The sequence below is a fragment of the Ambystoma mexicanum genome, chromosome 7q, assembly GCF_040938575.1.
Source record: "Ambystoma mexicanum isolate Mex_15411 chromosome 7q, UKY_AmexF1_1, whole genome shotgun sequence".
NCBI classification, from domain to species: Eukaryota; Metazoa; Chordata; class Amphibia; order Caudata; family Ambystomatidae; genus Ambystoma; species Ambystoma mexicanum.
The window spans coordinates 1,027,183,749-1,027,198,115 of NC_090941.1; the positions used below are offsets into that span (position 1 = coordinate 1,027,183,749).

The 14,367-nt window shown below is 47.7% G+C and overlaps 1 protein-coding gene across 3 annotated transcripts in view; it reads right to left on the reverse strand.

The window, feature by feature from the left end:
• IL18BP (interleukin 18 binding protein) overlaps positions 1-14,367 on the reverse strand; it is a 158,953-nt gene that overhangs the window by 82,074 nt on the left and 62,512 nt on the right. For 2 of the 3 annotated variants that reach the window (XM_069640309.1, XM_069640308.1), the window contains exon 5: positions 9,699-9,863. The exons of the other annotated variant lie outside the window; for it this stretch is intronic. In XM_069640309.1, coding sequence (XP_069496410.1) covers positions 9,719-9,863 — 145 coding nt within the window. In that variant the 3' untranslated portion in view covers positions 9,699-9,718. The remainder of the gene's footprint in view (positions 1-9,698; positions 9,864-14,367) is intronic. 3 annotated transcript variants of the gene reach the window in all.

A 14,367-nucleotide genomic window follows, 5' to 3' on the forward strand; every position in this document is an offset into this window, starting at 1 on the left:
CTTTCCTAAGGTTGTCGATGCCAATTTTCCATTAAAACCTCATTAGTTTTTTACCGGCCACATAGGTTCTTTAGATCCAAGATCTCTGTCTTTGCAATGTTAATTTCCAGACCATTTTTGCTGGTGTATTGTCTTAGCGCTTGTAGTTTTCGCTGTATGCCGATTTGGGTAGATCTAGGAGAACAATATCGTCGTTGTATAGGATCCAGTTTATTTGGGTCCCATTCAATCTGGGTGGAAACGATCTGATTTTGCTCAGAGCTTGTCCCACATCGGAGATGAAAAAGTTGAACAAAATCGCACCCAAAGGGCATCCTTGTTTGACGCCACGTTCTGTGGTTATTGGTTTAGACAGGGTGCCAACACGATCTAGCATGATTTTTATGTTGGTATCCAGATATTGTTCTCTAATCGCCCGAATAAGAAGCTCGGGACAGTTTTTCTCTTTTAGCTTTTTCCATAGCAGATCCCGGTTTATTGCATCAAAAGCGTGTGCTAAGCCCACGAAGGCTAGATATATAGTTATTTTTTTTAGCCTCCATTTTTAGTATGTTAATTATAATTAGATTTAGGTTACAGCCAACGCCCCTTACAAAGCCGGTTTGTCTAATATCATAGTTTCCAGATGTCTTAATCCATGCTGTCAGTTGGATTTGTAGCTGTGTGGCAAAAAGAAATTCTGATTACATCCAATAAGGCGATCGATCTGTAGTTCCTTCGATCACTACGAATTCCTTTTTTAAAAATTTGAACTATAACCGTGCATTTCCAGGATGCTGGAATTCTCCTTTCTCTTAGGATGATCTCGAATAAGGTGTCGCACATATCGGCCCACTCCTCAGGATTTTGTTTTAAGGCATAATTTGTAAGGCCGTCGGGGCCTGGAGCCCTCTTGAGGAGTTTAGTCTTCTGATGTTCCGCATGATGTAATCTCTGGTTATTTTGATGTTCAATGGTCTGTCTTTGTCGAAGGTTACTTGTTTGCAGATCTTCTGATGTTTAAAGGGAGTGGTGTGTTCGATCCATTGTTCTTCATTCACCATTACACTTGTTAAGGCAAATTGCCTAGCTTCAGTATTGTTTATAATGGGCCAAAATTCTTTTGAGGTTTTGTTCCTCATGCAAGCTTGCATGTGCTCTGCATCATTTTGGGACATAATTGCCTTGTCTAGAGGTCACCTGCCGATGGCAGTGTTGGGCGGCCATGATTGACACAGACGTTGCTGGCATTTGAGGCTTTGCACTTTAGTGCACAGATGCTGGCTGCTAGAATGCAGAGAGGTGGCAGGGCCATGGAAACAGAAGAAGGACTGCAGTCCTTTGTGAAGAGCTTGCTGAAGGCAAGCATTTTGGTTCCTTTCAGCTCTGATGTCACTGACACTCACCCCGGTTCCACCAATTGGGATTTCATATGCAAATGTAGGTGATGTCACAGGGTTTACACCTCCCAGGTAAAGGACAGAGTATGTGTGCTTGTTGTTGCACGGATGGAGCCTGCTCGCAGTGGATGTCTGAGGCAGAGGATTGGTGACGGTTTGTGTGTGACATACCCAGCACAACAATGTATGGAGAGTCTCTCAAATATTTAGTTCTGGCTACCACTAGGCTATGTGGTCATACAGATGCGAAACCTGCATAAATCTGCAAGCTTGCTCAGTGGGGAGTGTTGCTTTACATGAATCCCTTTAGCTGAAACGATTGCATAAGAGTAGAGATCGGGAGAAATGGCTTACGAGGAGGGACACAAAGCTTGTAGGTGTTGTTTGGTTATTTGGCCACCCATTGACTTCCATGGCCTGCTAATCCATATGGGCATTCCCCTCCCGTTCCCGCCCTCCTCGCCAAAACACCACCTCATGGGAATGCTTGAACTCGCTTTAATGAGTCTTTTGAGAGTTAATGACTTAGGTGGAGCTATTAGCACCTTGGTCCATGCCGGTAAAATACCGGCACCGCCTTGGTGGAAAGGGGAATTACCGCCCCATTCCAAGGTTGGCGGGGCGGTAATTCCCCCTTCCACCATTGCCCTTCCCCATTCCCATTTTTGCCCCATAGGGCATAATGGGAATGGGGAAGGTGCTAATTACGGCACCGCAGGGTCGTAATTAGCACCATGGTCCCTTAGCGGGTTGGTTTTTAACGCCTGCAAAAACCAGGCGTTAAAGCACCAACCCGCTAAGGGACCTCGTAGTAAGGCGGTAATGGTTAACGGTCACCGTTACCATTAACGGTGACCGTTAACCATTACCGCCTTCCGTGTAATGAGGCCCTTAACCTGGTCTGCCTTCAGCCACAAAAAATGTCTTAACCATGTCTGCCTTCAGCCACTCGATTTAAAAATGTCTTAACCTGGTCTGCCTTCAGCCACTCGACTTATAAGCACTATGCTTTTTCTTCAGTCAAGTCCTGTTACAATAAAAGCATTGGCAAAGCTAACAGCTTTGACAAATGCCTAATACTTATATACAAGCCAGACACTGCTATTAGATGTCCAGGTACTCGCACCATTTTGCTACCGTCAGTGTGAAGTTATTACCACAACAGCAGTGCCTGGGAAATGCCTTTCCCGTGCCTACACAAAAGCCCACACTGCTGGCATTACCAATCCTTGTTTTTCTTTTACTTTTAAGTGCTGCCATTGAGCGTGTGCTACACCCTTTTTTGGAAGGGAATCTGATGCATGTTATGCCCATGTTTCTTCCTCTTTCGTGTTGGGACTGCATATACTGTTCTGCCTCTCAACACCGAGCGTGGGTGTAGCGGCAAATGGGCGTACACCCAGACCAATGTATTGGGTTATCCTTTTCCAGTTTGGGCCTTGCGTAGGCTTTTACTCTCTTTGTGGCACTCTCCAAGTGTGCGTTGCTTCTCTTTAATAGGCATTTCTTGGTACCTAATATTGCATTTTGACTGCGTGACTGTGGGTCAGCAGCACGTGTACCGATGAGTGCAAGTGTGTAACTGTGCGAATGGAAGGTTGCCTAGTTGTGCGTTCCTTTGTACACTTGTGTTTGCACACGGGTGTATTTTCTGTGAGTGTTGTGTTCCTGGGCATACGTGTGAGTGTGCATAGGTTTATGCGCCTGGACTATGCTTCCAGTTGTTACTTGGCTTCTGCTTTATGTTGTGGTGTGTCGCAGGCACTGCCAGTCCTTGGTCGGTCTGCTGGCTGTTTCATGGTCGCTTGGAGGACACTATGCTTTGTTGGCTCTTGGGGAGGAGTGTGTGTGCTGTGGTGTGTTGCACGCACTGCCAGTTCTTGGTCGGTCTGCTGGCTGTTTCATGGTCGCTTGGAGGACACTATGCTTTGGTGGCTCTTGGGGAGGCCATTGTGTGTGCTGTGGTGTGTCACACACACTGCCATTTCTTGGTCGGTCTGCTGGCTGTTTTATGGTCACTTGGAGGACACTATGCTTTGGTGGCTCTTGGGCAGGACAGTGTGTGTGCTGTGGTGTGTCGCATGCACTGCCAGTTCTTGGTCAGTCTGGTGGCTGTTTTATGGTCGCTTGCACGACACTATGCTTTGGTGGCTCTTGGGGAGGTCAGTGTGTGTGCTGTGGTGTGTCGCATGCACTGCCATTTCTTGGTCGGTCTGGTGCCTGTTTCATGGTCGCTTGGAGGACCCTATGCTTTGGTGGCTCTTGGGGAGGACAGTGTGTGCGCTGTGGTGTGCCGCACGCACTGCCAGTTCTTGGTCAGTCTGGTGGCTGTTTCAAGTTCGCTTGGAGGACACTATGCTTTGGTGGCTGTTTCATGGTCGCTTGGAGGACACTGCTTTGGTGGCTGTTTCATGGTCGCTTGGAGGACACTATGCTTTGGTGGCTCTTGGGGAGGCCATTGTGTGTGCTGTGGTGTGTCACACACACTGCCATTTCTTGGTCGGTCTGCTGGCTGTTTTATGGTCACTTGGAGGACACTATGCTTTGGTGGCTCTTGGGCAGGACAGTGTGTGCGCTGTGGTGTGCCGCACGCACTGCCAGTTCTTGATTGGTCTGGTGGCTGTTTCAAGTTCGCTTGGAGGACACTATGGTTTGGTGACTGTTTCATGGTCGCTTGGAGGACACTGCTTTGGTGGCTGTTTCATGGTCGCTTGGAGGACACTATGCTTTGGTGGCTCTTGGGGAAGGACAGTGTGTGTCAATATCCCACGTCATTTTATTGTTTTGATAGTTGGGAGTGGATGTATATTATTTTGGGATTGTGTAGCCATGTAGGAATGCTGTCATTCGTAGGGCTTGTGGGATGCTGCTATGCATTGTGTGTCTCTGTGGACTGGGCTTAGAGTGCCTTTTGTCCCTTGGTGAGTACGTTGTTGTGGTGTTGCGTGCACTGATGAGGACCTGTGTGTGTGTGGTTGTTCCATGACTACGTTGGGTTTCTTTGAAGTTGCTTGAGGGATCCTTCCTGGGTCCATGTGTTGGTGGGTTTTACACAACAGTTGTACGGAAGAATCGGTGTATTATGTTGAGTCGCTGTGTTCTTTCTCTTGAATGATTGAGTTAGGAATGGTTCATACCGAATGATTGATGAGATTGACTGTAGGCAATAAAACCATGGGCGGAATTTTAGGGGGGGCGCAGGGGTGTTTGTCCCCTCAACTCTCATGGCACACCATTTTGTCCCCCTTCATTTGGCTGGGGCACTTTTTCTTCAGATGTCATGTCCCCCCCAACATTTTCAGCAAAGTTACTCCACTGAATAAAACCTCTGAAAGTGCTCAAAGGTTTGCAGTTGTTCTAGTCCCTTTGTTGCGTGATGAGCTTAAGACTTTCATGTCAGTAGGACAGGCCAGACATGCATTTCCCTTCATGCCAGGGTCCACGTTAGCATCATGTGGTTATGTGTCAGGCCAGTGACTCAGTAGCTGCCGGTTGCCAAAGGAGAAATGGAGAAACTGTTCCGGAAAGTACTGCGTTAAACCCTAAACGGTAAAAGTCTCAGCGTGTCCTGTGTGGAAACTTTTTGCATGGAAAAATATCTACAATTGCATATGAAGTTGTAATATATCACACAAAATGGGTCAAAGTTCAAAGGATCATAACTATATGTGCAACTTAAGAATCTACGCAAAATGTACTTCCTCAAAACGGCTGATGACGTGCAGCAACTCAGGTAAATGTTAATATGTGTAGTACAAACATTTTAGCATATACGAAGATGAAGGAAACCGGCTCAAACAAAAGCTCAATGGGCCTCATTACGACCTCGGCGGTATCCATGCCGCCGAAATCGCGCCCGGGTCCACAGAATGAGGAATTACCGGGCCATTCCGAGTTCGGAAGGCCCGGTAATTCCTCCCTCCAAGGACTCGGACCCGGTCCTTCCCCATTCCCATTTCAGCCCCCATAGGGCTCAATGGGAATGGGAGAGGGAGCAAACAATGGGCCATTACGAGTTGGCCCGTTGTTTGCTCCCTCTTCCCGTCGCGGGACCCGGTAAGCACGCCTGGTTTGACCAGGCGTTACTTCCTGGGTCCTGCGAGGGGACCTCGTAATGAGGCGGTACGGGGAAAAACGGCGCCGGCACCTTTTACGGCACCATTAACCCTGTACCGCCAGGGTCATAATGGGGCCCAATGTACCTATGGGATTTCTAACGCGCAAGCCTAGCTGACGAGCAAGGGGCGCTGTACACGGTGGGCACACACAGGAGGTTACAGTTAAGGTGTGGAGCTAGCAGAGGTTGCCAGAATGGGGAGTAGAGCTGTTAGGGTGCAGCGCTAGCAGAGGCTTCCAGGATGGGGAGTAGAGCTGTTAGGGTGCAGCGCTAGCAGAGGCTTCCAGGATGGGTAGTAGAGCTGTTAGGATGTGGAGCTAGCAGAGGTTGCCATGATGGGTAGTAGAGCTTTTAGGGTGCAGAGCTAGCAGAGGTTACCAGGATGGGTAGTAGAGCTGTTCGGGTGCAGAGCTAGCAGAGGTTGCCAGGCTGGGTAGTAGAGCTGTTAGGGTGCAGGGCTAGCAGAGGTTGTCAGGATGGGTAGTAGAGCTGTTAGGGTGTGAAGCTAGCAGAGGTTGCCAGGATGGGTAGTAGAACTGTTAGGGTGCAGAGCTAGCAGAGGTTGCCAGGATGGGTAGTAGAGCGGTTAGGGTGCGGAGCTAGCAGAGGTTGCCAGGATGGGTAGTAGAGCGGTTAGGGTGCGGAGCTAGCAGAGGTTGCCAGGATGGGTAGTAGAGCTGTTTGGATGCAGAGCTAGCAGAGTTTGCCAAGATGGGTAGTAGAGCTGTTAGGGTGCAGAGCAGCAGAGCTTGCCAGGATGGGTAGTAGAGCTTTTATGGTGCAGAGCTAGCAGAGGTTGCCAAGATGGGTAGTAGAGCTGTTAGGGTGCAGAGCAGCAGAGGTTGCCAGGATGGGTAGTATAGCTGTTATGGTGCAGAGCTAGCAGAGGTTGCCAGGATGGGTAGTAGAGCTGTTAGGGTGCAGCGCTAGCAGAGGTTGCCAGGATGGGTAGTAGAGCTGTTAGGGTGCAGAGCTAGCAGAGGTTGCCAGGATGGGTAGTAGAGCTGTTTGGATGCAGAGCAGCAGAGGTTGCCAGGATGGGTAGTATAGCTGTTATGGTGCAGAGCTAGCAGAGGTTGCCAGGATGGGTAGTAGAGTGGTTAGGGTGCGGAGCTAGCAGAGGTTGCCAGGATGGGTAGTAGAGGGGTTAGGGTGCGGAGCTAGCAGAGGCTGCCAGGATGGGTAGTAGAGCTTTTAGGGTGAGCGCTAGCAGAGGTTGCCAGGATGGGTAGTAGAGCTGTTACAGTGTAGAGCTAGCAGAGGTTGCCAGGATGGGTAGTAGAGCTGTTAGGGTGCAGAACAGCAGAGGTTGCCAGGATGGGTAGTAGAGCTGTTAGGGTGCAGCGCTAGCAGAGGTTGCCAGGATGGGTAGTAGAGCTGTTAAAGTGCAGAGCTAGCAGAGGTTGCCAGGATGGGTAGTAGAGCGGTTAGGGTGCGGAGCTAGCAGAGGTTGCCAGGATGGGTAGTAGAGCGGTTAGGGTGCGGAGCTAGCAGTGGTTGCCAGGATGGGTAGTAGAGCTGTTTGGATGCAGAGCTAGCAGAGGTTGCCAAGATGGGTAGTAGAGCTGTTAGGGTGCAGAGCGGCAGAGCTTGCCAGGATGGGTAGTAGAGCTTTTATGGTGCAGAGCTAGCAGAGGTTGCCAAGATGGGTAGTAGAGCTGTTAGGGTGCAGAGCAGCAGAGGTTGCCAGGATGGGTAGCATAGCTGTTATGGTGCAGAGCTAGCAGAGGTTGCCAAGATGGGTAGTAGAGCTGTTAGGGTGCAGAACAGCAGAGGTTGCCAGGATGGGTAGTAGAGCTGTTAGGCTGCAGCGCTAGCAGAGGTTGCCAGGATGGGTAGTAGAGCTGTTAGGATGCGGAGCTAGCAGTGATTGCCAGGATGGGTAGTAGAGCTGTTAGGGTGCAGCGCTAGCAGAGGTTGCCAAGATGGGTAGTAGAGCTGTTAGGGTGCGGAGCTAGCAGTGATTGCCAGAATGGGTAGTAGAGCTGTTAGGGAGCCAAGCTAGCAGAGGTTGCCAGGATGGGTAGTAGAGCTGTTAGGATGCGGAGCTAGCAGAGGTTGTCAGGATGGGTAGTAGAGCTGTTAGGGTGCGGAGCTATCAGAGGTTGCCAGGATGGGTAGTAGAGCTGTTAGGATGTGGAGCTAGCAGAGATTGCCAGGATGGGTAGTAGAGCTGTTAGGATGTGGAGCTAACAGATGTTGCCAGGATGGGTAATAGAGCTGTTAGAGTGTAGAGCTAGCAGAGGTTGCCAGGATGGGTAGTAGAGCTGTTAGGGTGCGGAGCTAGCAGAGGTTGCCAGGATGGGTAGTAGAGCTGTTAGGATGTGGCGCTAACAGAGGTTGCCAGGATGGGTAGCAGAGCTGGGGATGTCGGAAGGGCCAGAGGTAGGGTTGAGTTGGTTGCTCAGCAGTTGGTGTGATACTCTTTGAAGCGTACAATCCTGGATCTTTGTAGGATGGAGGGGGCCAATTTGATCTGCACTGGTAGTTTTTTCCAGAGACATGGTGCATAACTGCAAAATGTTCTGATCAGGATCAACTAGAGACACAACCCCAGGATCGCCCCTTGCAGCTGCCAAGACCCACTTACTGGGTAATGAAAGTGTTCCAATAAAAACTGAGCAGGGCACAAGAGAAACTGAGCAGGGGACAAGACAAACTGAGCAGGGGACAGGACATGCCAGTGCACCTTTGCTCCTCCCATCCACCCGCATGCATTCCCCATGTTCACTTTTGCAGGACTGTGAAGGATTCAGCTGGCGAGGGTGCAGAAGCCCTGACATGTTTGATTTTTAGTAGTAACACAAAGTTCCATGTCTTTATATGAAAATGTTATAGTGAAGCACACATATATCCAGTATTTTATAACGAAAACCTGTACACCGAAAGCATTTTCTTTTGGCCCCCTCCCAAACCGCCATTTACCACCCTCAAAAACCCACCCCTAACATTTACCAAAAAGATTTAACCCTTTACCCCACCCAAAAATACATTGGGTATACAAGTTTTCGTTATAAAGTACTCGATATATGTGTGTTTCACTCTAACATTTTCGATATAAACACTGCATACTGTAATACAACTATGTGGGTAATCCAGCAAGGAAAGGGTGGTCTAGTAAACAGACCCTCCCTTTCAGAAAGCTCCATGCCTGAAGCATAGTGTACACCTGTGCACTGCTGCATCTGGGCGACTTATTTAGGGACAGCGATCACTAGACATTACAAAGGAGTGTGGGAGCCCCTCTGCTGAGAACGAACATGGGTCAAATACCCTGTCATATGGAATTTCTTCAGTGAACTTAAACGTGGTTGTAGACCCTCCAGAGTGGAAGAAATTCCATGGAACAGGGTATTTGACCTTTATTCGTTCTCAGTATAGGGACGCCACCACTCATTTTTAATTTTGTAAAACCTGGGGTTTCACCCTAAGTAACCAAGGGTAATCCAGATGTGCACCCCTTTGCTCACTGTGTCTTAGAGAGGCCCAGCTTCACCTCAATGAGGAGGCCCAACAAGGCCGAAACATGTCACTGGGGGTGCTGATTGTACTCTTGTTCAGAGGAGCATTTCCCAGCATTTCAGTGCTGGACTGCCCTGCCCTTGACTGATATGCAAATAGTTATTTCTCCTCTGTGAAGGGTGCAGTGAGCTAAAACGTGCCCGAAGACCCTCGTAAGTGGAATAAATTCCATATGACAGGGTATTTGGCCCATGTTCGTTCTCAGTAGCGGGGCTCCCACACTCCTTTTCACTAATGTAGAACAGATCTTCAATGGTCCTATTTGCACAGGTCTCTCTTAAGCATTCTATCTCCACAGCATATTCCCCTGCTCTGCACTATTGTGTTTGAAAGTGCCTACCTACTGTCGATGCACCCCTGCGCTTAGACTCCAGATTGCATACACGAATGACAGGCAGTGAGTTCAGCTCAGAATATTGTTCACACCCATTTTTCAGTGCAGAAAAATCATTGCAATGCAATTCACCGGAAGTATATATTTGTAAAAACAGGTATGTTTGAGAAAGGGGATACAGTTTATTTGGCATGGGAGGCGGGGCTGGGGATTACTGGAGGGCTATCAGGTGGATGGTGGGGTCACCCGGTGGGCTAGCATTTTGCACTGCACTGAATTTGAAAACATGAACATTTAAAAAGGAAAAACTGCGCTGAAAAACACGCAGCACAACATATTAACTCACCTTTGGGCTCTGGAGTTAGGTCAATGGCTTAAGGTAAAGTTCATGGAATCAACGCCAGAGGGGTCTTGGACTATGCATGTGAACCGACTTTTAAAGTCTTTAGGGCTGATGCTTTTGAAGGTGAGGGTGTTTTCCAGAATGAAGAAATGCCTTGAAGTACTTTTTCTGTGAACAAATCAAAATGAAACCAAATTTGCACTTCTAATATCCATCCTTAAACACCAATTCATGTATTTATTTAATTTCTTTTACAAGGTGACCCCCATGACATATTTGATCACTTTCAAGAGGGTTAGCATTCAGGAGTAAAAAATACAAAGCATGGACTGATTGGTTGTTTGTCACGTGATCAGTTTTCAAGACCAACACTATCAGGACTACCAACGACTCTGTTTCAATGGATATTGTAGATTTTGAGCTTTGTTATAAGTTATATTACTGGTTTGTCATGTTGCTGCTGGAGTAGTAAAATTGATAAGAGAAGCATAATCCTTCACCTTTACGTCTTTAATAGAATTATGGGATCTGCGTGAAATGAGCGAGTTTAAAAGTCCGACCACCAAAAGTCACAATTTCTTTTTCGTCCCCCCATTTGTTTGCATCTATATATGAGGGGGGAGACCACCCACAGCCCCCCCAACCTTAGTCCTATACATTTTATATTACCTTTACCCCCCCCACATATATGTATGCGAATAAATGGGGGTCAGACGTTTGGTGCTCTGACCTTTTAACCTCGGTTATTTTGGCCTAACCCGAATTATGACTTTCTGGAACGAATGTGTTAAAAATCACTCTGTGCATGTATGACTTGTACACGTTTACAATGTACTTATGTGCAACATTTCCATATTGTGTGTATGATATTTTGCGCGACACTTAAAGGCGCATGGGCCATATACCGCCCTGATGCCAAGCGGAACAGAATAGGGCAAAGACCAGGAGGATGGCTAGGTTTACAGCAGCAGGGTGGGAGTAGGGGATCCTCACATTGCAGATAAAGACTATGGGCCTCATCACGAGTTGGGTGGTAGCCATTTAATGTGGCGGTAACGCTATTACATCACATTTAAGGGTCCGCTAAATCACGAGTCTGACAGCATTTAACCCCCGCTCTAAGCTTGGGGTAAATGCGTCAACTTAACACCCATTTTTGGGCACAATTAGTGCAGCCCTATTAGCGCACGCTAATTGCACCGGAAATGCCCCATTGGGGAATGGGGAATACCCATTACCGGCCAACCATTGATCTGACGCTAATAGCGCCGGACCGGGTGGCGATAACGCTATTAGACCAAGCGGTATCCCGACAGTAATACCGCCTGAATACCACCTAACTTGTGATGAGGCCCTATGAAAGGACATCTTTGAGAAGGAAAGGTTACTGATGAACGGCAAACGTCTTCAGCATAAGCCTCACATCAAGGCATTCTTGTACCCCCGGCTCTGACACCTCCCCTAGGAGTGCTATTTTCCTTGGCTTGCTGGAATGTGAAAGTGCATACCCATATGTGAGTGTCACACTAGATGTGTGACACTTGGCAGGTCTGCCAAATCCACTACCTTTTTGTTCTGGCGCCATTCATGTGCTGCTCCTAAATAGCTCTCAACTCGCATGTTTTTGGCGGGTTTCACCAGCCTTGGATTCAGTTATTTCACTCGCCAAGTTCCTTACGCGCCCATTCATTTTAAAGGGCTCTCACCCACCCAAAATGAAATCTGCTGCTTTCACCCACCCTGGGGACTGAGAGTCATGCACCCATGCACTTGGGATTGGATGTGCTGCCAGTTCCTTCGATTACCCGCTGCGCTCCCTCTTTTCGAACGTGCATCCTTCCCTTACCGCTCGGGCTCTGGCGGGTCCTCGGTGCGGCGCTTCTTCAGCAGGTCACTTCCCAGCGCCAGATGGGCGTACACATGGCTATACTTTTTCTTTTCCACAAAAGGTTCCATTCCTTGCACATTTGCACATTTCCTTTTCCCATGTCCATTATAGGGAGGGCTAGCCCGGGCAGTAGTTTTCCCCCATATCTGTGGGATTTTCTATAACTGGACATATTTTGTCAGTGCCTATCTTGCGAGCTATCCCAGTTCTAACCCTTAGCCACCCAGTAGGGTTTACCATTCCCTACTTCCGCAGCTTGATGAGGGGGTAGAGGGTGTTGGTGGGTGGCATATGACCCTAGCCTACTATCGTGAAACCTGGGTTCCATGTCATTTCATTGCCTGCAATTTCGTCCCCTGTCATTTTAACGTACACATTCCATCTACGTCGTACCGAAACCTGTAAGGAGCCAGCACCCTACCACCTCTTGCTTTCTTCTTCCCTTAGGCAGTAAAACCTGGGTTTGTGCTTTCATTCTGGGGTTGCAGGGCCCAGGGAAAGGAAGGGATTGGCGACTGAGGCAATTACCATGCAGCAACAAGGAAAATATATGCCCTACATACATAAAACACCACCAATGAAAATACTAGTTTACATAAAACGTATGGTACAGCAAGAGAACCAAAATATTTTACATTTTGCAAAGTTTCATATTTAGTTACTCTGTCAACTGAATTTTTTCCACCAGGATTGAGGCATGGAATTGTTTGTGTACACCTTTCCCTTCCTCAAAAATCAAAGAACCATTGCAGTCAGGCAGCAAGTTGGCATGATGATGAGAAGGAAGAGCGGCCAAGGATCTTGAAATGTTCTAGCAAAGTTTCCCCAAGACCCTGGGGAGTGGTATATCACAGAGGTCTACCAAGAGCTCCTTAAATGAATCCTTCATAGCGTGGAGGGAGCTCAAACCTTACTTTAAAGGTGGTGCTCGATTGTGGAAGGAAGAAACAAGCAGACAAAAATCAATAATGCTGAGGAAATAAAGAATGTAAGATCCAAACCAAGTTCATCAAAACTAAGGGGAATGGGTTAGCTCCCTATGAGAATAAATTCAATCAAATTGAAAAAATGAACAAAAAAGACTAAAATATGATCCTGAGCCGACCGTCCTATCTGGCTGCTAAGCTTTGTATCTCCGGAGGGTTGTGCGTTACTTGTAGTTCAGACATTTTACATTTTAGGACTTGCTTTACCTCCCTATAAATATGCCCCATATTTTGCTCATGCTTTTTAAGTGGCCGCTCCCCGTGCCTGAATACTTTTCCTCCTCCTACTTCTCCTCTTTATTTTTATGATTTTATTGTGGTATTAGTACAAATTGTACCATACAAAAAATGCAAATTCTAATTCATAAAAATAGGTCAGCAAGGCAAATCGCCAAATAATTTAGAAAAAACAAAATTGTATCTTTTTCCCCTCTTTATTCTCTTCTGGTTTTTTAAGCTCTTGAACATGTTGTACTGTGTGCCTAGCCACAGAATTTGTGATTCTCAGTTTTGTCATGGTTTTCATCTTGTTTACTTTGGAATTTTGTATTTTATTGTATTTGTAATGTAATTTTAACTGTACACTGACCTGTTTGCTCCGGGTTAGGCAAAGCTTTTTACATTTTTTATAAACAAAATAAATATATAAAATGTATGAAATTGAGGGTCATGAAAAATCGACAATTTTAATAGAAGTGATATGTAAAAACAGTCAAAACACTCAAACGTGTGTCCAACGAACGGCCTCAGATCACCCTGTTTTTCCATAGTAAGCGGTGTGGCTGGGGAGAAGTCAGCATAGGCTAACCTACTGCACAATTACCAGGGAAAAAAAGGATTAGGATTTTAAACAACAGATGAGGCACTTCCAGCCCGATAGATATGCGATGGGCCAGCCATTTTTACTCCCTATAAACAAGCAAATACTCCCTACACAAAGTTGGGACATAAGAAATGTCCACCTAAAATAAAATGAGTAAACAGAAATATAAAGCCTGCGCAGGCCAAGGGAGCGGTGTTGAGCGCTACAGGGCCGCAGAGCACGCTTCCCGATCCACATCCGCTACGTGCTATGCATCGATGTCATAATCCGCTACGATAAAACCTGTATGCCGAACCCTCTGGGGCAAAGCCTTCACAGGCCAAGGGTGCAGTGTTGAGTGCTGCAGGTCCGTAGAGCATGCTGCCCAATCCACATCCACTACGTGCTATGCATCAATGTCCTATTCCGCTACGATAAAACCTGCGTGCCGAACCTTCTGTGGCAAAGCCCACGTAGGCCAAGGGCGCAGTGTTGAGCACCGCAGGTCTACAGAGGCTCCTGCCCGATCCACATCCGCTATGTGCTAGGCATTGACATCCTATTCTGCTACAATAAAACCTGCGTGCAAAACCCTATGCGGCAAAGCCTGCACAGGCCAAGGGTGCAGTGTTGAGCGCTGCAGGTCCGCAGAGCACGCTGCCTGATCCACATCCGCTACATGCTACACATCGATGTCCTATTCTGCTAAGAGAAAACCTGTGTGCCGAACCCTCTGCGGCAAAGCCCGCGCAGGACAAGGGCGCAATGTTGAGTGCCACAGGTGTTAGGCGCTGCACAATGGCACCACTGAACTCGTCCGCTACGCACCTTGCTTCACATTCTCAGCTGAACCCCATCACCTTGGACTTATAACAACCCCAACCAGATTCCGAGGCCTCAGCTTGCAACCCAAGAACCACTACAGCACCTTCCACACAAGACTAGTCAGCCCCAATGACTCCTGCTCCACATGGACAGCAGGTAAGTGCCCTGGTG